The sequence below is a fragment of the Phyllostomus hastatus genome, unplaced genomic scaffold (genome assembly GCF_019186645.2).
Source record: "Phyllostomus hastatus isolate PE091 unplaced genomic scaffold, TTU_PhHast_1.1 phas_contig_196, whole genome shotgun sequence".
Lineage (NCBI taxonomy): Eukaryota > Metazoa > Chordata > Mammalia > Chiroptera > Phyllostomidae > Phyllostomus > Phyllostomus hastatus.
The window spans coordinates 110,269-138,047 of NW_025333709.1; the positions used below are offsets into that span (position 1 = coordinate 110,269).

General features: G+C 62.3%; 2 protein-coding genes across 4 annotated transcripts; one reads left to right on the plus strand and one right to left on the minus strand.

The window, feature by feature from the left end:
• Positions 1-1,164: 1,164 nt before the first annotated feature.
• On the plus strand, positions 1,165-22,252 carry PDE6B (phosphodiesterase 6B). 3 transcript variants are annotated; one of them, XM_045834624.1, is made up of 23 exons: positions 1,165-1,804; positions 3,434-3,523; positions 4,209-4,361; positions 4,555-4,644; positions 12,334-12,474; positions 12,554-12,628; positions 12,783-12,847; positions 13,612-13,678; positions 13,854-13,901; positions 14,475-14,624; positions 14,871-15,014; positions 15,246-15,311; positions 15,761-15,907; positions 16,661-16,768; positions 16,919-17,028; positions 17,192-17,279; positions 17,539-17,639; positions 17,776-17,883; positions 18,291-18,354; positions 18,620-18,694; positions 19,614-19,697; positions 20,821-20,977; positions 21,815-22,252. In XM_045834624.1, the coding sequence occupies exons 1-23, from the start codon at positions 1,334-1,336 to the stop codon at positions 21,874-21,876; spliced, it is 2,664 nt and encodes an 887-aa protein (XP_045690580.1). In that variant the 5' UTR covers positions 1,165-1,333; the 3' UTR covers positions 21,877-22,252. The 3 variants fall into 3 exon arrangements, with proteins under 3 accessions (XP_045690580.1, XP_045690581.1, XP_045690582.1); XM_045834625.1 differs by lacking the exon at positions 3,434-3,523 and having other exon boundaries at positions 1,166-1,804; XM_045834626.1 differs by lacking the exons at positions 1,165-1,804; positions 3,434-3,523 and adding an exon at positions 2,836-2,924.
• Positions 22,253-23,358: 1,106 nt separating this feature from the next.
• ATP5ME (ATP synthase membrane subunit e) lies at positions 23,359-24,769 on the minus strand. The gene is made up of 4 exons (XM_045834498.1): positions 24,661-24,769; positions 24,268-24,322; positions 23,804-23,902; positions 23,359-23,437 (listed from the first exon to the last, which is right to left on the minus strand). The coding sequence occupies exons 1-4, from the start codon at positions 24,694-24,696 to the stop codon at positions 23,412-23,414; spliced, it is 216 nt and encodes a 71-aa protein (XP_045690454.1). The 5' UTR covers positions 24,697-24,769; the 3' UTR covers positions 23,359-23,411.
• Between the last annotated feature and the right edge of the window lie 3,010 nt (positions 24,770-27,779).

The following is a 27,779-nucleotide window of genomic DNA, read 5'->3' on the forward strand; positions in this document are numbered from 1 at the left end:
CGTCAGGATCACGCAGAAGCCCCGTGTCCTGATGGGCAGTGGGGTGACAGGCCACGTGAGGGAGACACAAAGCCACCGTGGCCCGTGCTCCTCCATCGAGGTCTGTGGCTGCGAGGGGCCAGCATCCCTCTGCCTGAGGGGCTCTTCCGGCCCCTCTGTGACCAGCCTGCTCAGCATGCTTCACGGCCCCCGCTTCAGAAGGTGAGTCCCGACAGCAGGTGCCGCTGGGCTCTGCTGAGTGGTGTGCACCCAGGCTCCCCCCGGCGGACAGAGCTCCTCCCCACAGCCTTCCAGCAGCCCATGGGTGCACGTGCACACGCACACCCAGTACACACACCCGTGCACGCATGTGCCCAGCACACCTGTGCATTGGCATGCACATGCACTCACTCATGCACTCACACATGTCTGCACAGTCTCTTTCTGTGCAGGGAAGGACACTCCTGGGGACCCGCTGCGACTGAGCCTCCTCCCGCATGGCGGCTCCCAGGGGCCCAGGGCAGGGACCCAGGGAGCTGGCTGCAAGGGGCCTGCTGCTGCCCCAGCACACGGTCCTGTGTGAGGCACGGATGCTCAGGAGCGACCTCGTCTGTGGAGCACGGCAATGTGGCTGTGCACAGACAAAGGTGCGCGGTGAGGAGGAATCGGGCAGAGCAGTGGCCGTGGCGGCGCTCGTCCGGACCACGGCACAAAGGGCGCCAGCTCCACGGAGAAGCCCTGCTGTGCGTCCTGGTGACCGACCGTCCTGTGCAGACCCTCACCTGCCAGGCTGAATGCCCGGGGAGCCTCTTCACCAGCAGAGGGGACAGAAAGTGCGTGTGAGCCCTCCTGCCTCCACACCAGGTGCTGGCCCACCTTCCTCCCTTGTCCCCGGCTCCCTCTGTGGGAATGGGGCCCAAGCTGCACCTGCACACCCGCCACATCCCCGCGGGGCCCCTCCCCCTGCCTGGGACTGGGGTGCATCTCCTCAAGGCAAGCTGGTGTCCCACCTGCCCAGCACACCTGAGCCCAGGTCTGGGCGCCAAGGAGACCTGGGGCTACCTGAGGGACCAGGTGGAAAGGGTCACTTCCCTCACGGGAAGCCAGCACCTGCCCCAGCTGCTCAGGATCCCTGCCACAGGCAGGAGCCCCCGAACTGTCTCCCGGAGCCCCGTTCTCCCAGGGGAGGCAGCGAGTCCAGGGCCCAGGCGAGGGGGGCAGGCGCGGGTGAGCCAGCTGGCGTCCTCCCTGGCCTCTAATCAGCACTAAGAAAGGCTTTGCTGATGACAGTGTTTGCGGGCAGCCCCTGTGCACCGGGGGACGACAGCGGTTCCAGGACAGGCGGCCGGCCACCATGAGCCTCAGCGAAGAGCAGGTGAGGCGGTACCTGGACCAGAACCCGGGCTTTGCGGAGCAGTACTTTGAAGGGAAGAAGCTCAGCCCCGAGGATGTGGCCCAGGCCTGCGAAGACGGGCTCCCGGCGGACGGCGCCAGCTTCCGGGAGCTGTGCCAGGTGGAGGAGAGCGCGGCGCTGCTCGAGCTGGTGCAGGACATGCAGGAGAGCGTGAACATGGAGCGCGTGGTCTTCAAGATCCTGCGCCGCCTCTGCCCCGTGCTGCACGCCGACTGCTGCAGCCTCTTCATGTTCCGCCAGCGCAACGGCGTGGCTGAGCTCGCCACGCGCCTCTTCAGCGTGCAGCCGGGCAGTGCCCTGGAGGACTGCCTGGTGCCCCCCGACTCCGAGATCGTCTTCCCGCTGGACATCGGGGTCGTGGGCCACGTGGCTCAGACCAAGAAGATGGTGAACGTCAAGGACGTGGCCGAGGTGGGTTCTGGGCCATGCCTTGCAGGGCCGTGAAGGTCCCCCAGGGCCCAAGGGGCAGGTCAGCCACTGCCCTCTGGGGGCACTTGGGAAGGTGGAGGGGTAGGGGGCGGGGGGCAGCCGGCCAGAGCTCATGGGAAGAAAGGAGTCCCTCAGGTGCCTGGGTGGGTGGCCTGGGCAGGTCCCGCCGCCCCTGGGCTGGGGCTCCCTGGACAGGGTTTGGGGGAGGGGGTCGGAACTGGGGGTCAGTAGCAGGGAGAGGGGTGGCGGGGGCAGATGGTGGACAGCAGCAGGGGAGCTCCGAGGTTCAGGAAGACGAGTGCTTGTGGTGGGAAGGAGCCACGCCGCTGGGCCCAGGGCGGAGGCTGGAGGGAGCTGGGGAGGGGATGTCGTGTGTAAGAGGGTTAGGGTTCGGGCTGGGGAGAGGCCGGCCCAGGAGGTGGAAGGAGGAGCCACGACCTGGATCAGCCTCTTCTGCTCCTGCGAAGGAGTGCAGAGGGGCTGAGCCCCCGTGCAGCCGCTGCCCCCTTGTCCCTGGACACACGTGGGCGAGTGAACAGACTCCCAGACCCCGGGTGCCTGGAGAGGAAGCAGCCGGCTGCAATCCTCTTAAACTCCTCTGCTGTAAACCAGCTGCCATCCTGCGACCTGAATAGAGTAATCTGGGGGATTAGCCTCGCCTTCACTTCCTCGCTGAGAAAGGGTCACCCAAGAACCGGAGTATCAGGAGCACGAGTTCCCGGAAACAGAGCAGTTCGGCAGCAGGGGGGGTGGGGGGCATTCCACTCCTGCCTGGGGCTTGTCCCTTCTGCCCCTGGGGCTCATCCTCCAGCCGCATCCGGGGCCAGTGCTCTGGGTGCCCTGTGGCCGCTCCGAGGGTCTGGTTCGGGCTTCGGGGCTGTCCCCGGCCATGTCCCTCCCTGGCGGGGCATCTCCCTGGGGCCTTCCGGCCTCCCTCAGACGCCCCCCCCCCCCCCCGCCACCAGCTGCCTGTCATCGTGGACCAGAGCTCTCGGGGCAGGCCCAACACTGGGCTCATCCCCAGGGCCATGCGGGACTTTGTCTCAGGTGCCGAGGAAGAGAGACCACAGGCAAAACCCACAGAAAAGCGAGTTTCCATCCGGTGTGTCAACAACCCCCCGCGTTTCCAGGCTTCAGGTTTCCAGGTGGTTGTACAGAGGGGAGGCTGAGGCAGAGCCCGGGCTGCACCCTCAGAGCCCACCCTGCTCAGAGGGCGAGAGCAGCAAGGGGCTGTCTATCTACAGAGCCAGGTGTGAGCCTGTGCATGTGGTAGAGACACCTGGGGTGCAGGGGCCGGGGCGGGGCCGGGGGACCCACAGGCCTGCGACGTCAACACTCCTGTGCAGCATCCCGACCCGTGAGGGCTCGTGGCAAAGCAGTTGGCAGAAGGTCATGGAAGGGCTGTGGCTCCACTATGGCCACAGACCCTCCGACAGATCTAGCCCCAGGTCCTGGCTCTGTGGTCCCTGACCCTTCCCCCACCCAAAGGGCTGCAGGCCACAAACACCTTGCCGTGGGGTCCTGTGCATAGCCAAGGAGTCTAGGCCCAGTTGTGGCCGGCAGTGTGTGGCTGAGCCGTGCAGGGCTGGCGTTAGGGACAGGGCTTTGCAGGGAAGCTCCCGGGAGCCAGGACAGCTCAGCCACTGGGAAGAGGGGAGCAGCAGGACCGGCCAGCTGTGCAGAGCATGGAAAGCCCAGGAGGTGGGTGGAGGCCCAGGGATGCTGACGTAGGTCTGGGCAGTGGGAACAGAGCTGGGGACACTTCAGAGAACTCACACGGTTTGGAATCTTCCTGGGTCAGGGTGGGAGGGAGATGCCAAGGGGACACCGGGGTGGCAGGTGGGTGCCAATCCCTGGGAGGGAGGCACAGGAGGCTGGTGGTTCTGGGAGGAGGCTTAGGGTGCAGTGGGTCTGAGGCTGCCCCGCTCTGCTTAGAGACAAGTCTGTCCCACGAACATGCCACCAGGCAGACTAGTGCTCCCCTCACACTGAGCTCACGCTTCCTGTTCTGAGAGGAGCCGGCAGGGCTGGCCCAGGCAGCTGCCTGCTGGAGGAGCCAAGACCTGGAGTAGGAAGGGCTGAGGAGGGGCTCCCAGGCCTGCCTGCAGCCTGGGAGCAAGGTGGGCACAGGACGGGAAGTGCTGTGAAGATTCTGCAGAGGCTGGGCTGCAGAGTGGGGTCACTGGCTCCAAGCTGGGGTGACAGGGTCTGAGCCAGGCCGGCGTCCAAGGACAGGCCAGTGCTGTGTCCCCTTGCGCCTCCTGAGCTCCTGATGCCGGGGGCAGGGTGATGGGGGTCAGCACTCACCAGGGGGCCTCCATGGAGGTCGCCCCAACCTCAGGTCCCCAGAGCAACAGCCTCTGTCCTTCCTCCGGTCACCTCACAGGACTCTCACTTCAGCCCCTTCGCTGACGAGCTGACCGGCTACGTGACCAGGAACATCCTGGCCACACCCGTCATGAACGGCAAGGACGTGGTGGCCGTGATCATGGCCCTGAACAAGCTGGACGCCCCGTGCTTCACCAGTGAGGACGAGGACGTGAGTGTTGGGGCCTCTCTGCCCTGTGCTGGGGTACGTGCGGCCGTCGATGTCCGTCCGGCTGTGTGCACGCTCACGCAGGCAGGCACCTGTGTGCCGTCCACGGCCACCTGTGCAGAGACCTGCAGACCTGCAGCTACATGCACCCCTGAAAACCAGGCTTTCAGGCCTGTTTTTGCAACTCCCATTCCAGGTTTTCTTGAAGTACCTGAACTTTGCTACACTGAACCTGAAGATCTACCACCTGAGCTACCTGCACAACTGTGAGACACGCCGCGGCCAGGTGCGTGCACCACCACCCAGGGGCCTGCCTCACGGCCCTCCAGCAGGGGTCCAGATCCCCGTTGTCCCTGGACAGTGACGGGCGGGGCTGTGCTCACCTGGGCGAGGGGCGTAGGGGCTGGAGGGAGTGGGGAGGACCGTGTGCTGTGGAAAAGGGTATGGAGCTGACGGGCATGCAAGAGGCTGTCCCTTCCTGTCCTGCTGCTTCCACGTGCCAGCACATGGAAGGAGCCCTGAGCAAACAGTGTGAGGGGGGACCTCACACCGAGGGTCTGGGGCTAAAGAAGCTGCCCATGCCTTGGTTGAGCCTTGGAGGACACAGCAGGCAACTGGCTACTCCATGCCGCCCCACTGTTCGGGTTGCCGAGTGCAACCCCATCCAAAGTGATGAGACGTGTCTGGGCTTGTTTCCACCTTGGCAGAGAAGGGCCGTTTGGGGGGTCCCTCTGGACCCACGGACTTCAGGGGGAGCAGCCTGGGTAGGTGGTCCGGAGGGTCCCCTAGCCATGAGCTGTCCCTGTGATGGGCACCTGTGAAGAAACCCTCCTGGATAGACACTTTCCAGGCTCAGGGCCATGTGGAGACGACGCCCAGTATCCTGATGCTGACGTCTGGCCCGTGCAGAAGGGGACAGGGGAAAGAAGTTCTGGGCAGAGGAAAGGTCACAAGTATGACCTGAGGCCACGGAGCGGCTGAAAGCCAGTGGGCAGTTAGGGGTTGAGTTTGGCGGTCGAGAGCAGGGATCTTGGAGCGTGAGGCTGAGCTCACAGCCAGGTGGTCCCAACCCAAGGGCCAGGAGGTCCAGCGACATGGCCAGAGCGGCATTTGGCCACTGGGTGCACTGTGCTGCTGGGAAGGAAGTCGCTATGACTCGCCGTGCGGGAAGGGGGTTGCACGGGAGATTTGTCTCTGCTGATCAGCTTGTCGATTTGTGTGATTACTAACTGTTTGTGCACAGAACCCCTGCGTCCACGGGGAGTGAAACACGAGTTCTGGCCGTGGTCCCCTGCCCTTGCTGTGTGCACACTGCACTTGGACAGCGAGGCCCTTGCTCCCCCCATGCACCACCTACACTCCCAACGGCTGGGCCCCAGTGTGTGTGCACGGCGTGTCTGAGCTGTCGCCGAGGCCCCCCTGGAGCACCAGAGGACAGTGCTCGTGAACAGTGCTTTCTGCCTCGGTGCTACCGACTCCACAGGTCCTTGTGACCGAAGTCGGTGCCCTCTCCGGCCCCTACAGGGAGGGGCCTGTGTTTCAGTGCAGTGAGACTCTTGTGCCCTAGTCCACACTGGTTGGACTCCCCCCACCTACTAAACAATTTTTTAAATTCTCGAACATTAAGGTCTGCTCTTCGCACTGTGATTTCTTGGGTCTTGACAAATGTGTCCGGACGTACATTCACGATTATGGCGTCATAAAGAATAACTTCACTGCCCTAAAAATTCTCTGTGCTCCACCTACTCCCTCCCCCACCTCCCCAACCCCGGGCACCCGCTGATCTTTCCACTGTCTCCACCTTCTGCCTTTCCCAGAGGGTCCCACAGCTGGCGTCACACGCGGAGCCTCCCCTGTCCCTGGAGACTGGCCTCTGTCGCTCAGTCACACGCATTTACGGCTCCTCCAGTCCTCTCCCGGCTTGAGAGCTCCCGCTTTTCTGTGCTGGGTCGCTGTCCAGATGCGACAGTGTCCTTGTCCATCACCTGCTGAAGGACACCGTGGTGGCTTGCCGCCTGGGGCAGCCGTGAGTGGAACTGTTGGGCACTTTGTGTGGGTTCAAAGTTCCCAGTTCAGCTGGGCGCGCTCCAACGAGCGGACGCGGGGGTGACGGCCTGAGCGTGGGAAGCGGCCAGAGGTGCCGTCCCTTTGCGTCCTGTCGCTCTGCCTCCTCGCAGCTCCGGGTGTCATCGCTAGTTTGGGTTTCGGCCGTTTCTCTCCCTGTCGTTTCCACCTCCGAGTCCCTCACGATAAGTGAGGTGGGGCCTCTTCTCACATGTTATTCTCCGCTGAGGTATCTGTGGCCCATTTTTAGATTAGCGTTTCTGCTTTGTTTGCTTTTATATGTGTGTGTGTTATTTAAATATTTTATTTATTTTTAGAGAGGGGGAAGGGAGGGGGAAAGAGAGGGAGAAAAACATCAAAGTGTGGTTGACTCTCACATGGCCCCCCACTGCGGACCTGGCCCGCAACCCAGGCATGTGCCCGGACTGGGCATCGAACCGGTGACTCTTTAGCTCTTAAGCCGGTGCTCAATCCACGGAGCTGCACCAGCCATGTCTGTTATTGTTTGCTTTTAAGAGTTCGGAGCACATTTTGGATGTAAGTTCTGCATCGGACTTGTGTTTTGGGAACATTCTGTCTGCGGGTGCAGCCTGGGTTTTCACCCTCGTGACGGTGTATGTAGAAACACGGGCGTTCTAAACGTCCACGGAGTCCAAGCTCTGGATCTCACCTTCATGGACGGCGGTCAGGTGCTGTTTCCCGAAACGCATCGCCAAACCCGAAGCCGCCTCGACTGTCGCCCACGTCGCCCTGCAGCGCGGCGGCTTGGCGCGTCACACTCAGGCACGCGAGCAAGCACGCAGTGTGTCTGGACACGCGACCGTGCCACGGAGCAGGCGGCCCTCCCCGCACCGAGCGCCTCTGTGTCTGCGTCTCTCACGCCGTGCGCCGTCACGCCGCCCCTGCGTCGCCGTAGCGTCACGTCACACGCCTTCCGCGCACGCAGGGCCGGGTCTGCGAGCCTGCCTCTGGGCGGGGCGGGGCGGGGCGGGGCGGGGCGGGGCGGAGCTCCGCAGGGCCCGCGTCTGTCTGTCCGTCCTCGCGGACACCGCCCTGCAGCGTCGCCGGGGTCAAAGCTGGAGGGCCCGGCCTCCGCGCGTTCCTTCCTGCGGCGCTGTGCCCGCCAGTCCGACTCTTCGCTTTTCCGCGTGCACCTGAGGGTCGCTCTTCCCACCCCAGACCGCCTTGTGTAGTTTCACGGAGGCGACGTCCAATTTCTGCATCACGTTGGAGAGAATGGGCGCGTGAACCGCGATCGGTCGTGGAGTATAGTCTTTCTTATATGATTACATTTTTGTTACTATTTTAAGAACTTTTGCATATGGGTGCATGAGAGATTTTGGTCTGCAGGGTTTTTTCTTGGAATGTCTTTATCCGGACTTGGCGTTGGGGTCACGCTGGCCTCACAGAGCGGCCTGGGGAGCGTTCCCTGGCTGCGGCGTTTCAGAGGAGGTGGTAGCCACTCGGCGGGTTCTTCCCGAATGTCTGGTAGAATTCGCCGGAGAATTCGTTCTTTTGGGAGGGTTATTAATTGCCATCAGTGGTTGTAGTTCTGTTCCAGTTATTCTATTTCTCCTTGTGTGGGTTGTTAAAAATTGAAAAATTCATTTTAGCCCTGGCTGGTGTGGCTCAGTGTATTGAGTGGTGGCCTGCAAACCAGAGGGTGGCGGGTTCGGTTCCCAGTCAGGGCACATGTCTGGGTTGCGGGCCAGGTCTCCAGTAGGGGGCATGCAAGCAGCAACCACACATTGATGTTTCTCTCTTTCTCCCTCCCTTTCTCTCTCTCTAAAAATAAATAAATATGGTCTTTAATAAATAAAATCTTTAAAAATTTCATTTTATCGAGGGTATTTTATCTAAGTTATGAAATTCGGGGGCATAGAATTATTAATTTTTATTATTGATATTCTTCCACCTGCTTTAGACTTACATTGACTGGTTTTTCTAGTTCATTCAGATTACATGTTTGGTTTTGGATATTTTTGCCTTTGTGACATCTTCCTGTAATACAATAAACTCCCCCCACCCCAGCATGGCTTCTGTTGCAGACCACAAATATTGATAGGTTGTATTTGCATTTTCATTTAGTTCAAGGTGTTTATAAACTTCTCTGGAGCCTTTTTTTTTTTTTGACCCATGTGCTGCGTGGAAGTCTGTTCTTTAATCTACTTTGGCACGTTCCAGCTATACTTATGTGATTTTTCTCCTTGTTGAATTCCCCTGTGGTATGACAAGGCATTTTTATGATTTTTATTCTTTAAACTTTGCTGAGATGTGTCCCGTGGCCAGAACGCGGCCTGGTTCAGCGAGCGTGTTCCGCTATTGTTGGACAAAGTGGTCCTCACTGAGCCCTGTGCCCGGTATTCGTTCTGCAGTCTTCTTGCTGGTTTCCTGCCTGCTGAGCCACGAGCCCGTGAAAGAAAACAGTCGGAGTCTGTGCTGCCATCGTGCATTTATCTGCTGCTCGCAGTTCTCCCGGCTGTGCTCTGTGTACCGCAGCGCCCTACCGGCCGGTGCACACACACTACGAACTGTGATGTCTTCTGGAGAAGTGACCCCTTCGTCGTTGTGTGATGTCCCCGAGAACCCTGGTCATTCCTTCTCCTGCAGGCTGCTTCGTCTGAGGTTGACATAGCGGCTCCGCTGCTCCTTTGGTCCGCATTAGTGTGGTGTGTGGTTCTCCGTCTCTCCACTCTGTTCCCGGCTGTCCTCTTGTGGTGTGGCACATGGGACACCAAACTTGCTGCATCCAGAATTGCGAGGTGTGCAGCTCAGTGACACTGACCTGCCCCTCAGGAGGCGCATGCGCAACTCCAGTGATGTTCGATGTCCAGGACGTTTGCTGTCTGGTCCATTGTTTCTGCTTCTGAAGAGCAGCCAGGCTGTTTCCCATGGCGGCTCACATGTGTCTCACCCACAGCGCACAGGCTTCCGGTCTCTGCACGGCGTCAGGCGCATGGACGCCCTGTGTTCCTGCGGCGGTTGTGCCGGCGGTGTGACGTGGCACGCTGCTGCACCTGTGATTCGCGTTCTCCTCGCCACCGGTGACGTCGAGCATCTGGTCACTGCTTCGCAGAAGCGCCCGTTCAAGGCGCTGACGTGTTTTGAATCTGGTTGTTGAGTTTCAGGAGTTCTCTGCATTGTGGGTGTTAACCCCTTGTTGGATGTACGATTTGCAAGCACTGTGACCCATCCTCGGGCTGTGTTTGCCCTCTGATGGTACCTTTGACGCACAGGAGTCTGTGACATTCAGGGGGTCCGATTTTCCGTTGCCTGTGTCTTTGGTGTCATGTGCAGGAAATCACCGTCAAATCCGGTGCTGTGAGCATTGGTCGTGTGCTCTCTTCTAAGAGTTTTATAGTTTTAAATAGCATATTTCAGTTTTGATCCAGTGCAGTTGCTTTTGCACACAGTGTGAGGCGAGGCTCCCGTTTGCTCTCTTGCACGCCGATGTCCACTTTCCCGGCACTGCTGGTGGAAAGACCCTTTCTCACTGAATGGGCCCGGCACTGTTGTCAACGATTATTTGACCATACATTGAAAGGTTTATTTTTGGACTCTGCTCCAGACCACTGATCTGTAGTTGTGTCTTTATGCCAGTACCACACTGTTTTAGTTAATGCAGGTTTGTAGCATGTTTCTGAATCAGGAGTGCGAGTTGTCCACACTTGTTTTTTTTCTAGACTGTTTGCCTATTCAGATTCTGTTGAGAGTCCATACAACTTTTAGGACGGGCTTTTCTACATCAGCAAAAACATCATTGAAATTTTGGTAGGGGTTACACTACATCTGTAGATACCTCGGGGTACTATTGGGATTTAGTAAGATTAAGTTCTCCAATTCAGAGGGAAGGTATGTCTTTTTTTTTAAGATTTTACTTATTTATTTATTTATAGGAAGAGGGGAAAGGAGGGAGAAAGAGAGGGAGAGAAACATCCATCGGTTGCCTCTCTCATGCCCCCTACTGGGGACCTGGCCAGTAACCCAGGCATGTGCCCTGACTGGGAATCGAAGCAGCGACCCTTTGGTTCACAGGCCAGTGCTCGAACCATTGAGCCACACCAGCCAGGGCTGTCTGTCTGTCTGTGTATTTACACCGTCTTCAAGTTGCTTCTGGTAGCTCGTGGTTTCCATTGCCGCAGCGGGGCCAGGTAAGAGTTGCACATGCGCCTCCCAAGAGGGGTCTAGGTTCATGCCTGCAGGGCCCCCGGAGCACTCGCTGCAGGGCAGCTGTGTCGGCTGCCGAGGCTTTCAGGTTCCGTTTGTCTGGGGGAGTGTTCATCTGTCCCTCCCCTTTGAAGGACACATTTGCCACGTATATGAGTTTGGGTCGAAAGGCTTTTTCGGCGCTTCCAGTACGTTAGCCAGCTGCCTTTCGGCCTCCAAAGCCTGTAAAGAGGAGCCTGCTGACACTCCCATTGAGTTTCGCTCCTAAGTGACAAGTCCCTTCTCTGTGGCTGCAAGCAAGTTTGCCTTTTACGGGTCTCGGGATGGGTGGCCTTGAGTTCATCCTAGCTGGAGTTTGTTGAGCTTCTTGGATGTTACTATTTATGTCTTTCATCAGATTGGGAGGGTTTCCAGCCATGACCTTCAAATACTGCGTCTGCGGACCCCTCCGGCCTGGGGATGGGGCTCTGAGGGGCTCTCCTTGAGCCGAGTTGGCTGGCCGCCCACTGGTTCCATGAGTGGGCAATGCGACCACCCCTCGGCCAGGCCCTGAGCTTACCTGGTGTGGGGGTTGTGCAGGTTCGCGTTCGGACTCAGGTACGGAGTGAAACCGGCAGTGGGAACTGGGTGAACATTAATCTTGGGATTACGGTCATGTAAAGGCTTATCAAATTATAGTTTTTATGTAATGTGGACAGGTCTTTCTCTTATAAATGTTCTATGTGGTTGGTGTGATTAGTAGAGTCAATGTAAGTGGTGAAATTACTGCTGAGGAGGCAAATACCTTTATTACTTTTGTCTGGAGTTCTTCCGTTATCTGAGGTGCTACCACAGATGGGTGCTCGCCACCCTTCAAAAGTCTCAGAAGCCGGCCCGTCACAGGGGAAGGCACCCGTGAGCCCTTCTGCAGACTTCCCCGGTTACTGACACTTTTTACTTGGTGTTGTCGGGTTCACGTCCCGCCTTCCCGTGGAACTGCACTCACCGCGCAAAGCTCACGAGTGACTTGGGTTTGGTGGCCGGAAGCGCAGAGCGGGAATCGCGGGGAAGGCGTTTTCCCGCGTGGCAGCGGCAGTTCTGTGGGGCTGCCCTGGCGTGTGCCTTCGCCACCGTCAGCACCGTGGGAGGGCGGGAGGTGTGCGCGCTGCCGTCCCACGGCAGCTGCGGACTCGTTCGCCCTTTGAGTTTTCCAGGCCGGACGGTGCTGAGGGTGACAAGCCACGTGGGACTAGGACCCAGCCCCCTTCCGATTCTGCGATTCTGCGGCAGCCACCGCCCCAGGGGCCTGTGCAGGGCTGGGCAGTGGCCCACAGCGGCCCCGAGCCGCGCCTGGGCTTCCGCGTGCACTTCCTGGGCCAGGCCTGCAGGGGCAGCGTCGCTGTGAGCCCGCCCTGCAGACCGGCCCTGCAGAAGTGGCAGGTGGTGGTCTTCGAGGGGCGCACGGGGCCTGGACACAGGTCTGTGTGGGGACACCCTGGCGAATGGGAGCACAGGCAGGACAGAGCCACTCGTAACCGTCCCCTTCACTTCCTGAGCGAGTGGCCACAGTCACAGCAGGCGCTGGAGCCCTGCACCGGGGCCAGGGGGGCCCACTCGGCGGAACTGCTCGGGAAACGCTGGCGGTCGGACCAGTGAGGCGACAGGCGCTTGCTTTCTCACGTGTGACAGTTCATGTGCAGGTGCTGCTGTGGTCAGACAGGAGTGCGGGTGTGAACACGGGCCCACAGCTGTGCCGCCCCCGCAGGTGCTGCTCTGGTCGGCCAACAAGGTGTTTGAGGAGCTGACGGACATCGAGAGGCAGTTCCACAAGGCCTTCTACACCGTGCGGGCCTACCTGAACTGCGAGCGGTACTCGGTGGGCCTGCTGGACATGACCAAGGAGAAGGTGGGACCGCAGCGCCCGGGGCTCGGGCCGCCCGCCCCCACCCCGGGCGGCTCACTGACGCCCTCGCTTCTCTGCCCAGGAATTCTTCGACGTGTGGCCTGTTCTGATGGGAGAGGCCCAGCCGTACTCAGGCCCACGCACACCCGACGGCCGTGTGAGTCCTGGGGGGTGGGAGGGCCGGGCTCGCAGCCCCAGCCCAGCCCGGGAGGGCAGTGTGCAGGGAGCTGGGGACCAACACCTCATCTCCCCGAGGCTCCCCCGGGTGCAGGCCCGGGGGCCCCTCACTGCTGCCGTGGTCCGTCTCTCAGGAAATCCTCTTCTACAAGGTCATCGACTACATCCTCCACGGCAAGGAGGACATCAAGGTCATCCCGTAAGTGCCAGGGTTTCTCGAGAAGAGTCACCTGTGCTGTGGGTGCCACACCATGGCGGGGTGGGTGCTGACCTGCCGGCCTGGGCACAGGTGAAGGGGGCCCAGCAGGGAGCTGACGGCTGAGGCTCTGTGGGCATCGCGGTGGCCATCCCAGGACCCCGTGAGCTGTCCGGGTGGCCCGGGCAGCATCAGCTGACCTTGCAGGCCCTCAGGGCGTCGCCTGGGCTCCCAAGCCTCCCCAGCAGGTGGAGACCCCGGGACCGCGGAAGGGGAGCCTGGACGCGTGTGCCCCGTGGGATGGGGCGGGAGGGGGCGCCCAGCCCCGTGAGCAGCACAGCCGGGTGGGGCTCAGGGCAAGACTCCAACCTGCAGAGACCAGGTCCCAGCCTGGCGGCCATGTGGCCACAAGGTCCCATGCCCTGCAGGCCTGTCAGAATCCCCACAGATCCCATGCGGGGACTGGCAGCCACAGGTCGGAGCCAGGCCCCGGGGCGGGGGGCACCAACGCTCAGCCCCAGGGGCTGGGATGTGGCCCTGCTAGGGGAGCAGGTTCCCATGGGGCGGAGGCCTCAGTGTGGGCAGAGGTGGGATGAGGGGCCCCAACCCCCACCCTCCTCTACCTGCCCCACCCCCACCCCAGCCCTGTGCCACCTGGAGCTCAGGGAATGGAACAGACCTGAACACCCAGACTGCACCACACCCGCCACACACGCACGTCCCCACCCAGGGGTCTGGCCCACCTGACCCCCCGCTTCCCTCCCCAGCACACCGCCGGCGGACCACTGGGCCCTGGCCAGCGGCCTTCCAACCTATGTGGCGGAAAGTGGCTTTGTGAGTCCCCGAGGCCCTGCCCGCGCACCCCAGCCATCCCGCCAGCCCGTGTGCCTCCGCCAGCTCCCCGCTCCCAGCCTTGCCCACGAAGAAGCTCCCGGGCTGGTCCGTCGGTGCCAGAGCCTCGCCGCCCACTTTGCTGCTTCCACTGAAACCGTTCTCTCGTCCTTCCCAGATCTGCAACATTATGAACGCCCCCGCGGAGGAAATGTTCCGATTTCAGGTATCTGTCTGTCTGTCCGTCCATAGAAAACGCGTTGCACTCGGGAACTAGGGCTCAGAAACGGGGGTCTGACTGGGGTTTTGCTGCCTAAGAAACCACCTCAGGACCTCAGTGACAGCCAGCAGCAAGCGTGCGTTTCGTGCTCACGCGTCTGTGGGTTTGCTGAGTCCAGCGGGACCCCAGCAAGGGCTCCCGTCTGCTCCCCACGTCTTCCCCCGGGGAACGCGTGGCCAGGGCTCTTTCCGGGAGGGGGCCGAGGGTCCGGTGTGCCGGTGGAGGTGGGCTTTGTCTCTGAGGCCTCTGGGTGCCGGCCAGCGTCCGTGTTCCACTGCCTGGCGTCAACGGCATCAAGGCAGGACTGGCTGTGCGGTTCGTGGGACCCCCTGTGACGGACGAAGCGCCGGCCCGGGGAGGCTGCCATGCCGGGACAGCGTGCTCTTCCTCCGTGGCAGAGGCCACGGCACAGACGTAGACGCAAAGCTCCCCCGTGGGCGGGGGTGAACAGACCAAAGAGGAGCGGTGACCCAGGGCTGACCCCGAGCAGCAGCCACGTCTGGCCGCCTGTCCCTGCAGGAAGGCGCCTTGGACGACTCCGGGTGGGTCATCAAGAACGTCCTGTCCATGCCCATCGTCAACAAGAAGGAGGAGATCGTGGGGGTGGCCACGTTTTACAACAGGAAAGACGGGAAGCCTTTTGACGAGCAGGACGAGGTCCTCATGGAGGTAGGCGCCTGCCACAGGTGCGGCTCCGGTGAGGACACCCCGGGATGGGACAGGCGCGTCATCCACTTCCGCCCCCCAACCCAGCCCTCGGCCGAGGGGCGCGGGGAAGAGGGAGGGCGAGGCCCCATCCCGGAGCTCCCTGGCGGGCACCTCGCCCCCATCAGGAGTGCTCACGGCCCTGGGAGCTGCACCCCGGACGGCCGGTGCTGCGGGGGGGAGGGTGACGCACTGTGCCATCGTCCGCAGTCCCTCACGCAGTTCCTGGGCTGGTCCGTGCTCAACACCGACACCTACGACAAGATGAACAAGCTGGAGAACCGCAAGGACATCGCCCAGGACATGGTGCTGTACCACGTGCGGTGTGACAGGGACGAGATCCAGCTGATCCTGGTACTGCTCCCCGCCCCCCGGGCCCCGCCCCGCCCCAGGGGGACGTGGTGCTGAGGACCTGCTGTCAGCAGAGGGAGGGACCAGACGCAGTCACTGCCCTCGGAGCCCAGGGTCCCGGCTGGGGCCTCCGGCAGCAGCAGTTGGTCCCCAGTGCCAGACGTCCCCTTGCCCCGCAGTCACCAGGGTCGGTCACACTGTCACTGTCCCCTAACACACCTGTTTCTCTCCCAGCCGACGCGGGAGCGCCTGGGGAAGGAGCCGGCTGACTGTGAGGAGGAGGAGCTGGGGCAAATCTTGGTCAGAGTCTGACCCCCCACCCTGAGGTGGAGGCTGGGAGGGCCCACGGGTGGGGCAGACTTCTCTCTCTCCCCAGGAGACTGAGTGGCCTCGGCACAGCATGGCCCAGTGACACGGCTGCTGTCTGCACACATGTGCCCGTCACGTGTGTGTCTGTGCACCTCTGCACGTGCACACCTCGGCGCGTGTTCCGCGGACAGCGGTGCTGTGTCTACTCGGCACTTAGGCCCGTCCTTCTTGTCGGGCCTCGGGGGAGGGGGAGGGGAGGGCTGAGCCGTCGGGGCCCGGGTACCAGGCTGCAGGCCCGAGGGACTGGAAGGGTGGGTGCCACCCGACACCAGGGGCATCTGAGGCTGGACCAAGGGTCCTGGAGGAGAAGAGATGAGGAAGCAGTGGGGTTGAGGGGCTGCCCCCTCAGCCCCATAGCCCGCCCCCCCACACACACACAGAAGGAAATGCTGCCGGGGCCCACCCAGTTCGAGATCTACGAGTTCCACTTCTCCGACCTGGAGTGCACGGAGCTGGAGCTGGTCAAGTGCGGCATCCAGATGTACTACGAGCTGGGCGTGGTCCGCAAGTTCCAGGTCCCCCAGGAGGTGAGGGGTGCTGGTCAGGGGTCCTGGGTGCTGCAGAGAGTTTGTGGCGGGCATGTTCACCACAGAAGGGACGGTGCAGGCCGGTAACGCACGGGCAGTGCACCGGCCTGGAACAGTGACTGCAGGGGGGAAGTCGCGTAAACGGGAGTTCCTGGCAGTGTGGTCACTCAGCGCATGGCTGGGCACTCACGGGCTCCCGCGAGGGGCAGAGAGCAGAGCCCCGCACTGGGCGGAAAGCACAGCTCTGCCTGGGCTCCCACTGCCCAGCAGGTCCCCGCTGCTGCCCGACTGAGGCCCCAACATCAGGGTGGCAGGTGGCATTTTCAGAAGACATTTTACTAAATACTAAAGAAAAGCACAAAAGGGAAAAAACCACAGAAAATAGTAACAGAAAAAAATGTTTCCAAATAACTTTCTGGTCCTAAAACTCACAGAGCAGCCAGAAGCTCCCCTGGGCCCCACACTCTTGCCCCCATGGCCTCTGGGCCTCCGGCACTCCCCGCACCAGGTGCCCACACACCTGACTGACTCAAGTGCCTAACCTGGGCTTTTTCCTGTAAAACAACCCAGAGCCCTTGCTGGGGTCCTCCTCCCAGTTTGGGGCTGTGCAATAGGCCGGAGACCCAGGAAGCAGCAACCCTCGCGCGCCCCCTGCCCCCGCAGGGCACGGGGGCCAGTCCCAGGCCGAAGGCCAGCTGTGGGGCAACCTGCCCAGAGACCTGGGCGGGAACCCCATCTCCTGACCCCCCGCAGGCCCTGGTGCGGTTCCTGTTCTCCGTGAGCAAAGGCTACCGCAGGATCACCTACCACAACTGGCGCCATGGCTTCAACGTGGCGCAGACCATGTTCACGCTCCTCATGGTACGTGGGCTAGCCGGGCCAGGTCGCCCACGGCCGGGCAGGAGGCACCTTCATCTGCCGGGGGGGGGCGGAGGTGGGAGTGCAGGACAAGGTGAGGGCTGGGGGGGCACACCCTGGAGGCGCAACTGGACTGGGTGCCTGTCTCCACAGACAGGGAAGCTGAAGAGCTACTACACTGACCTGGAGGCCTTCGCCATGGTGACAGCGGGCCTGTGCCACGACATCGACCACCGAGGCACCAACAACCTGTACCAGATGAAGTAGGCGCACGGGGCGGGCAGGCATTGGGGCAGGGCTGCCGACAGGCCCGCGCAGTTGGTGGGGGCAGCGGGGCCCTGCAAGGGGCTGCAGCGTCCACAGGTGGCCCCTCCGGGCCACGCTCAGGGCTGCTGACAGTGCTCGTTTCTCCGTGACGCGGGGCAGGTCCCAGAACCCCTTGGCCAAGCTGCACGGCTCCTCAATTCTGGAGCGACACCACCTGGAATTCGGGAAGCTCCTGCTGGCGGAGGAGGTTCGAGTCCCCAGGTTGCTAACCTCGGCCCCTCCCGGCTGATGACCGCCCTGAGCTGCATCCATGCCGCACGCCCTCCTCCTGGGATGGGAGTTCTGGCCACGCACGCAGGGGCTGGAGGGGGCGCAGGCCTGGCTGAGCACAGCAGGTGGGCTCAGTCCTGGCTCCGGAGCCTAGGACCTGCAGTTAGACCCTGGGGTGGGGGGGCAGAGCCAGGGCCACCAAGAGACTGCGTCCCGCCCTGCCCCCCCCCCCCCAGGGCCTGAACATCTACCAGAACCTGAACCGGCGGCAGCACGAGCACGTCATCCACCTCATGGACATCGCCATCATCGCCACGGACCTGGCGCTCTACTTCAAGTGGGCGGCCCGTGGGCTCCGGCTGGGGGGCCGGGCGGGGGTCCTCTCCTGGACGGGCCGCAGGGTCGGGAACACGCATGTGGCCGGGTCCCGAGTGGGATGAGGCCGACCCTCTCTCCTCAATCTCGGGGTCCAGGAAGAGGACGATGTTCCAGAAGATCGTAGACGAGTCTAAGAACCACAAGGACCGGGCGAGCTGGGTGGAGTACCTGTCGCTGGAGACGACCCGGAAGGAGATAGTGATGTGAGTGGTGGCACGAGGGACCAGAAACCCTCCTGCTCCTGCCGTGGCCCCTCGGGCCTCAGGGGCCGTGAAGGGAGGACAGCTCTCTTCTGCCTACCAGCTTTGACACCCCAAACAAGCGCTCTGCCTCAGCCCTCGTTTTGGGGGAGACCCAGGGGTTTGGGCTCAGCCAGGCAGGCTCCTCAGTTTGCAGTTTCTGGCCATAGTGTTCTCACTGCAGGAGCCTCATCCCTTCATGTGCAGTCGGGGCTCAGGTCTCTCCTGGGGGGTCCGGGGGGCCCAGGGGCCCGGTCAGGGAGCGTGCGTGCATCGTCGAGGTGCCGGATAAATGCTGGTGACCGTGGCATGCAGGCAAGGGGCGGAGCGGGGGCCAGCACAGGACTGCCTCCAGCTCCCTCTGCTCACAGGGCCATGATGATGACGGCCTGCGACCTGTCCGCCATCACCAAGCCCTGGGAGGTCCAGAGTAAGGTCAGAAGGCTCATGGGGCTCTGCAGGGGGCGGGGCCGGGGGAGGGACCACAGGCTGTGCTCAGGGCACCTCCCTGCTCTGGGTCCGTCACTGGCCGCTGCTGTGGTGGGATGGGCCCCTGTGCCCACTGGGCAGTGGACCGGGGGCTGCTAGAGGGTCCCAGGTGGAGAAGACGAGGGTGCGGAGCCTCCTGGCAGGTTCTTGGGACAGTTGCTGGATAAGCACCGAACTCTTGGCAGGTGACGCCCCTTTGTGTGCCCTCCAGGTTGCTCTGCTGGTGGCAGCTGAGTTCTGGGAACAAGGTGACTTGGAAAGGACCGTTCTGGATCAGCAGCCCATTGTGAGTGTTGCTTCCAGAATCTTCTGCTCCCACTGTGGTCCCTCAGAGCCTCTGTGCTGGAGTGGTGCACACGGCAACCCGGGGCTCTGAGGTCCTGGGGCCTCCAGCTCACATTGTGGTTCACGTGGCACAAGCCAGGCTCGGGCAGGTGGCTCGGGGTCTGGGTGACCAGGCGGTGCCTGTGCCAAGGTCGCCTCGGGCAGACCTAGGCTGCGGCTCCCTGCAGACAGGCTCCATGAGCCAGGCAGCTGCACAGGGGACACAGCGGGGCCTTCGGCTGCCCCGGGGAGGCCCAGGCTGGACGGCGCAGTGGCGTCCCGCAGCCGTGGGAGAGGTGGAAAGAGGGCTTGTCTCACAAGTCAGTTCCGGTCGGTGAGGGGCTGCCTGCGCACAGGCTTGAGGAGGCTCTGGGCAGAGACGGCAGGAAAGGGTGCCCTGGCCCACCAGCGAAGTCCCCCGGGGGACGGACACGTAGCTGGTTTGTCCCCTCCAGGCCAGGCCTGCAGGCTCCCACCTGGCCCCCCCTCACCACCCTGAGCTCCAGGCCCAGCGTCACGGGGAAGGAGAGGCTGGCAGGAGGCAGCTTGGTGGGTGCAGAGTGTGAACACGGAGGCCCATGAGCCAAGCCCCGGGTCTTTTCTCAGAACCACGGAGAGCTCCCGGGGGCCAGGAGCCTTGGGCCTGGGACAGGGCTGCCCTGGGGGGCTCTGAGGGGCGTGCGTCCTGGCTCTTCACTCCCAGGGGCCAGCGTTTGCCAGGCAGGCCGGGCCCTGGGGCCAGGGACTCCACCTTCCTCCCTCCGTGTGTCTCCATGAACATGTTCGTTGGAGCTGAGTGGGCCTCAGCGCACCCTGGTGCTTGGGGACCGTGTCGGCACGCCTGCCCCCGCCCTTCACTGTGCCCCTCCCCTCCCCCAAAGCCGATGATGGACCGGAACAAGGCAGCTGAGCTCCCCAAGCTGCAGGTTGGCTTCATCGACTTCGTGTGCACCTTCGTGTACAAGGTGAGTGGGTGGGGCAGGGCCAGCTAGGTGGCAGGAGGAGGAGGGAGCTGGTGGGGTCACAGATCCCTGGCCCCACTCTCTGCACATCTGCATTTGAACCCGAAATTGCCAGTGTGACCCCAAGTGTGTCCCCCAGCTCCCCTGCGCCCAGTGGCTTCTCAGCAGCTTCCCCACTGGCCGCCTTCCTCCTGCGTCCTCGAAGCCACCTCAAGGTCTCGTCTCAAACGTCCCTCCCCGAAAACCCATCTGGGGCGCCCTCCGTGGCCTTCCCATTGTTCTCGGGCCCTGGCTGCAGGCGTGTCTGTGGGCGCACTGGTCGGTGTCCGTGGGCACTCTCCCCTGGAGAGTGGGGAGAGGGTCCCCATCACAGCTGGGTGCGCTTCACCCAGCAAATACAGACCACATCGCTGACGAGTGACAACTGGGCACCAAAGTCAGGGAGTCGTGATGTCACCACTCAGGAGACTGGCCAGAGACTGAGGGGGGCTCTGGCTGCACAGCCCCTCCCCGGTGGTGCCCAACTTGCCTGGGGGGCCCTGCCCCCTTGGGTGGCAGCGCAGGCCCCACACTCTGGTTCTGAGTGAAGCCGTCCCTGACGACTGCACCCGTCCCGCCCCGCCTCGGCCCCCAGGCCCCCTTTTTGGCCCCCACAGCTGAAGAGCTGGGGGGCAGGACCAGGGTGTGCCCTGCAGTCCCGTGTCACAGGTCCCAGCACCACCACGGCGTCCCTTCTGCCACACGCCCACAGCTGTGTGTTCACATGCATGTGTGACGTGTGGGCCTTGTGTGAGTGGCCCGTGCATGAGACACGGGAAGGAGCACAGGACCCCGCGTCCGCCGAGTCCCCCCACCCCTCTGCAGTTGACGCTGCGAACTCCACTGGGGCTCCGTGCCCGGCTACAACCGTGTGCGTTATAAGCATTCAGGCCCGCAGCTCCCGTTACAACTTCAAAAGTGCAAGGCCCTTCTCCCTTTTCAGGGCTTTGCTGGCAAGTGGCATCTCAGCAGCCCTCCCTCCTCCTGCCAGGCAGGTCCCTCAGGGTCCTCGGAGCAGACCCAGGGCCCAGGTGCGGGAGGAGACCTGTCCCACCTGTCCCAGGAGCAGTCTCGATTTCCCTTCCAGGAGTTTTCCCGCTTCCACGAGGAGATCCTGCCCATGCTAGAGCGCCTGCAGAACAACAGGAAAGAGTGGAAGGCCCTGGCGGATGAGTACGAGGAGAAAGTGAAGGCCCTGGAGGAGGAGAAGAAGAAGCAGGAGGAGAAGACAGCGGCCAAGAAAGGTCTGGGCTCACGGGTGCAGGACAGGCTCGGGGGCGAGGGTGGAGCACGGGGGCTGGGACAGTGTTAACAGAACTGAAGAAAAGGCGGGGCTCAGACAGCCTTGCTCTTAGTGCTCTCGGGTCACTCGCTGCAGAGGCAGCTGGAGGAGGGTGGCAGGGCGAGGCCCATCCACGGAATGGGTCCTGCTAGTTCAAAGAGGCTCACAAGCCTGGCCCTAGCTGGGGAGCTCTCTCATGTTCCCCGAGGAAGAAATAATTGTTACTTCCTTTCTGAGGGGGAGGGAAGCCCGGCTGAAACATCATGGACCCTTAATAGACCTTTGGTTCAAAGAGCAGTCCTCCCGAGTCACTCAGAAAGTCTACCTGTACTTCCACACACCACACACACACGCAAGTAAGAGCCAGGAGTCAGGTATGCGTGGCGTCTCCTGTACTGTGCCCAGAGTGGTGGTTTGCCTGTTTCTCCACCTGCACGAGGGGGTGTGGCTGCGCTGGAGCAGCCCAGGATGGAGCCAGGCCATCGTGCTGCCTCCCATTCACCTGGGCTCCGCCACCTCAGCTCTGGGGCTCTGGGGCTCTGCCCGCAGTGCCCTGCTGTGGGGAGGGAACCAGCGTCAACAAGGCAATTTCAGGGTCGTGGGAGGTCAGGGCTGAAAGTGTCACCAAGGGCCAGGATCAGAGGGCTGAGCCCAGCCAGCTAAGCAGCTTAGGTTGCCCACAGGTGTCTGCGGCCACCCTTCCTGCTGCAGAGTTGCTGGAGCACACAGGAGCGGGCGGGAAGGGGCCAGGCTGGGGCACGTGCAGCTCACGCCCACCGTCTTGTGTCTTCTCCCGCAGTGGGCGCTGAGATCTGCAATGGTGGCCCAGCACCCGCATCCTCCACATGCTGCATCCTGTGAGCCGCTGGCGGGGCCTGATAGCTCCCTCACACCCACTGGACTCCGCCTCCCACCACCTGGTACAGGAGTTTGTGAAGCCTGAGAAAGTGAAGACACTTTTGGAAATTTTGAATTTAAGGTTTATGTTTTTGGCAGCTAAAGCCAATTACAAATAACACACAGCGTAGCCTGCGCTACACTTACACACATCTGTCTTTGGATACACAGTAATACCAGAGACCTTCGAGTCTGTGAATGTGTCTAAAGCATGGGTGGAAACTCTACACATGTATTTACGTGTATATGGGTAGACGGATACAGAGATGCTGTTTCCCATTTGTTTTAGGAACCAATATATGACCAGAAATCTAGAATAAAATGCAAACAAATTGCCCTTCTTTTCTGTGGTAGAAATTACAGCAGTGGCACATGGCATACAACCACCAGAGTTCTGGGACGAAGGTCAAGGCTGTGAGTGGGGCAGGATCAGATCTGAGTGAGCTGTGCAGAAACCACCCGGGATAAAGACTGTGTGGTGTTGCTGACAGACCCAGAGGTCAGGGCCGACCTCCCTCCAGCCCCTGCCGCAGGGGGTCCACTCACTGCAGCACCAAATGCCTGCAGTGGCTTCACATCTGAGCTGGGATGAAAGGCAGTCACCCCACACTGAGACGGGCACCGATTATCTGGCAGAAATAAGGACTTTTACCTCTAAATGTGTGCTCCCATCCCCATCACTGGATGACAGTTAACCCCACGGGAAACTCCTGGCAGCGTGGGTTTAGCTCAGCTCTAACAGGGCCTTCCCCCATGCTCCCAGCGGGGACTGGGTGGGGGGTGAACACACCCCACAGTGCCAGGCCTCACAGGAAGCATTTCGGTTTCCTTCTCAGTGGTCAGTGACACCTGGTGACTTGGTCCTGTGACTAGAGCCCTGGCTCCTCCAGGTTCCCCGAGGAACTCGGCACCAGCTCACCTCACAGGGGGGCTCACTCAAACCAGGGCTTTTAAGTGTGGACATGTGGCTCCCCAGGTTCCCTTCTACTTGCATGTGAATTCATTTTATAATGGGCCTGGCTGAGCCCTCAGGTTCTGGGGGCGGAGCCCCCTGAACAGCTCATGCAGTACCCTGTCTTGGGCCTCGGGCCACATCCCGTCCCTGGGGCCAAGGCGGGGATCCACAAGGCAGGCTGAAGAGCCACATCTCCACCGCGAGGCATCAGCCCTAGCCCCCACGTCTGCACTGCGGGCCCCCTGCCCTACACGTCCAGAGTCTGGCCAGGGCCTGGAGGGGTGAAGGTTGAGTAGCACCACAATACCCACCTGTGTCTGTTACAAACCTCCCCCTTTGGGGCTCCTACCTGGATGCCCCAGAAAACGGGATGGAATCGCTGTCCTTCCCTCCCCTTCCCATCTTGTGTCTGTGGTGGGAGACGATTCTGAAACCTGCCCGGACGCATCCCCACCCTGCACACACTGAGGACAGAAAAGGAGAACCAGAGCAGCACGCGACACAGGAAGCTTTATTCATGCACACGGCTCGGACACGGGCAGGCTCACTTCAGTATGCTGTCGTCGCGGGCTGGAAGGGTGAAAGGAAAACACATGTTAGTGCCTGGTCAGACAACTCGGAAGGAGCACTTCAGTTGCTTGGGTTAAACACTCCAGGTCTAGTTCCATGGAGGCCGACTATGCCCTGCTTAAACTGTCCTGGGTGGTCCTTTTCTGTGCACAGCAGAGGGAGGAGTGTGTGCGTGCTGGTCCCGCAGCCTCTGAGAGCGGCTTGGCCAGCTCGCATTCCCAGACAGTTAACCTCCAGAGCCACCCACTGGGCCAGTGCTGGATGAAAGGAGGTGGCCCCGCCCCGCCACTGCAGGTCACTTGCAGCGGATGTTTATTCCTCAGAGCCAGGTGGAGGGCACATCAGTAATGTTTGGAACACCAGTACCTTCTGCCAATTCTCTCTCAATCCGTTTGAGTTCATCCTGCTTCTTTTTCTCCTCTGCCGCGATTCGCCTTTCCTCCTCCGCCCGCGGTTTCAGGTAACCTGGTCAAGGAAAGCGGGAAGGGAGGCGCTTCTAGTGAAATGCTGTGTAAAAGTAACTCGGTTCACACGCAATGTTACCTTCAGGTCCAGCGTGAACCTCACGCATACCTACCTCTAATTCTCTCTAACCTCCACGGAGGTCAAGGCCTGCCAGGCCCCCTCACCGGAGAGCACGGCAGGGTCCCACCCAGCGCTCCCCCGACCCCGCCCCGCGTGCACCAGATGTCAGCAGCCCCGGAGTCCCAGTTCCCGGGCGCGGCCGACCGGGGCAGCTCCCGGCCAGGCCTGCACCCGCCCTCCGCGCGCTTACTCCCCGGTTCACCGGACGGCACTGAGGGACACGAGCGAAGCCCGCGGTCACTCACTGTAGCGCTTGGCTCCGTAGGCCACGCCGAGGAACAGGGCGGAGTAGCGGCCGAGCTGCGGGGGAGAAGGCGGTTAGAGGGGGCGCGGCGGCACCGGGGCCCGGGAGCCGCCCGCAGGGCACGGGGGTCGGACAAGGGGAGTCGCACTGCGGCGTCGGGAATCCGGGATGCGGAGCTGGGAGGGACAGGGTCGCACTTGTGGGGTCCCGGGCGCGAGAATCGGGGGCGCAGCGAGCGCGCTGGACCGAGGAAGGCGTCGGGGGCGCACAGCAGGGATGAGCAATGGGGTCGCACCCGCGGGTTCGGGGTCGGGAGTCCCGGGCTCCGTAAGGTAGGACACGCGGGGGCCCGGCGGAGCCGAGGACCGGGAGGCGGCCAAGAACCTTAGTTCACCTTGATGAGCGGAGAAACCTGCACAGGCGGCACCATCTTGTCCGTGACCTTCGCACCGGAAGCACAATTCGGGGCGGACGCGGACTCACGGAGTCACCAAAAAAAAAAAAAAGTACCGAGGAGAGCGCCTGCGCCGTCGGAGACAAGTGAGAGCGTCGTGGCGCCCCTGGCGGCCAGAGGGGGAACGGCGCGCGCCCGCGTGGGTGGCGTGTGACGTCACGGGGCGTGCACAGGGTGACGGCGGTCAGTTGTAATGCGAGTGAGGCGAGCTGGACGGCGGCGCAGGCGCATTCCCGGTGGCCGAGCATTCCCCGCAGCTCCTGTGGTCCCCGTGCCCGGTGGAGCATAAGGCGGGGCCCGCACCGCAGGCCCAACGTTTGAGAAGTCTAAGTCGCGCTTACATGGTGCACAGAGGACGCTCTCCGCCCCCGGGGGCCAGTCGGGAAGGAGCCGGCCCCGGTCAGCCCCGAGGACGGCCAGGGGTGGGGGCCCGGCGTCCGGCTCCCCTGGGCAGGACCCTGGCCCCCAGAGCCCTCGGATGGTGCAGGCGGGTGGCCGCCCGCTGTTCAGTCCCCCAGCGGAGCTGGAGCGCCCTTATTCCAGGAGCTTCTGGGGAAGACCGTCTCTGTCCCGCAGTAGAGCCCCCTCCCGGGTACCCTGCAGTCCAAGCTCCTAGGTCCACCTCAGCCTGGGCCTTAGGGGTCACTGACCCCCAGACCTCACGTGTGGAAAGGAGTCACGCCGCAGGGCCCGGAGTCACGTGTGGAAACAGTCACACCGCAGGGCCCGTAGTAAACACTCCATCTCGGCCCCCTGCGCCCCCTCGGAGCAGCCCCCTGCCTCCCTCAACTCTGGTTAGCGCTGCCGGAGCCCGGACAGGCCAGGCCTGGTGTGCAGAGGGGCCACCCAGAAATGCGGCAGTGGTGGCCGGGCAGCCTCCCCACCTCTCCACCGCGCTGACCCGTGGTGCCCACGGCTTGGGGCTTGGCGGGTACACTGTCCACGCCCCCAGCCCTGAGCTGCTTTGGGAGAAGTTCCCTGAGAACCAGGGCTTGGGACTCACTATGGTCCCTGCTCTGCTGAGGGGGAGCCCACTTCTTACGCTTCACCAAACCCACATGTTTCAGAAGAGAACTGAACTGAACCCAAAGGGAACAAAATGCAGGCACAGCTAGCCCCGTGAGTCTGCAGCGGTGGGGGGTGGGGGGCAAAGGGCAAAGGGCCACCTGCAGGGGCCTGGGCAGGAACTGCAGCCCACCACTTTCTCCACAGTCCCAGCTCTAGGCCTCCCAGCTGCACAACTGGAAAATTGTCTGCGCTGCTTCATGGGCTGGGGAGGCCGATCCTCTAGGCTGGGGGGCTGTTTCCCGGGTGGGGAGCACAGCGTCCAGGGCAGGCCTCCCGGGCACCCTCTGGGCTCCCTGCGGGAGATGTTCGGCACTCTGACCCCACACTGTACCACATGAACTCCCGTATGGACAGGACAGGCTGGCTGGCCTTGCTGGGAGCTCACACGCGGCATGCTGCCCTGGAAGAGTTGGGCAGATGACTTCAGGTGACAAACGCCTTTGTCCTTCCCTTAATTTTAAAATAAACCAGGCTCCTCAGCAACTCCTGCTTCCAGAATCAAAAATAAGTGTCTCTGGGGTGGAAGGTGGAGCCAGAGTGCTGATGGGGACCACACACCGTTAACTTCCACCAGGTGGAAGGTGGTGACCCCTGGGGACACACACAGGCACACACACAGCACCACCCAGGAAGGCCCCTGAAGCCGGGGCGGGGGTGGGGGGGGCGAGACACACAGCCCAGGGCTCTTCCTGGGGTCTGCTGGGGGGTTCCCACTTGGCTCAGGACCCCGGGACTGCCTGCGGACTCCTTGCACCTGTCAGGGCCAGCTGTCCATGTCGAATCCCGATACTCTCCCAGGAGCCGGGCTCTGAGGCTATCTTTAGTGCAGTGCTCAGACCCTGACCGGCCCCAGGAACCCTCCCCGGGGGCTCTGCCAGCCCTCTGGCCTCCCCTTCAGGGGCCTGTGAGCACAGATCCCACGCGCCTTCTCCTGTGCAGGTGGCACTCCCCACTCCTGCCAGGGTCTTTCCAGGCCCAGCCAGACCCCACCCAGCTGGGGGCAAGGGAGGCCCTGTCCAAGGTGCAGGCTAGGCCCAGGTCCCCACCTCAGGCACGTGCTCTCCTCTGGGAGTCCTCTAGGCAGAGCCGTGTCCGCCACCCCCGTCCCTGCAGGTAGACCACACTTCCCCGGGTCCCTCAGGGGGCCTCTTATCCCACACTCACTGAGTGTGCCCCTGGGGGCAGGGCCCCCGCCACAGCCACCACGGAGGCAGAGGTTCAGAGATGTGCCCACAGAGACAGCCCCCCACGACTGCAGCTGTGAAGACTGCACAGCCTCCTCAGCCCTGCCGACTGAGGGCCACAGCTGCCACCCACCCCCACCTGGAGCCAGCACACCCGGCCTCTGACTTTGTGGTGACAGGCACCCACAGGGCCGCAGCAGAGCGGGAAGGCCAGGCTGAGTGCTGGCTGTGGCTGGCCCCTCTGGCCCTCAGGCCCCTCCAGTGTGCCTGCAGTGGGGACGGGAGGGTGGCCCCAGCACCAGGGTGGGGGGCCTGGGATCTCTTGGCCACCCAGGCAGGGAAGTGAGGGCACAAGGAACATACTTGGGGGCACTTGGTGACTGGCCACTAGGTTCACTTACAGGGCCTTTGTGCAAATCTGGGGAAAGTGCCCTTTTTTTCTGGCTCCTGCAGCTCCCAGGCCCTCAGCCCACCTGCACACGGCCAGGGAGATGTGCAGAGTCCAGGACAACAGGGGCCCTGAGTGGGAGCTGGTGGGAGGTGCTGGGAAGTTGGGGGCCCTGCTGGGAGGGGCAGGATGGGGCGCCTGAGTCACTGCTGACTGCCGCAGCTCACTCTGCAGTCATCTGGTCCCCTGGGGGGCCCTGAGCCTGTCCTTGTAGGGAGTGACAGCCAGCATGCCAGCCATCCTGGGGGACTGGGCAGGAGCTTAAGAGAGCCGACCTGGGCAGGGAGGGCACAGATCACCCCATCGGGCAGACCAACATGGTGAGTGGGCACCAGGCAGGCAGCTGGGCGGGGTGTGAG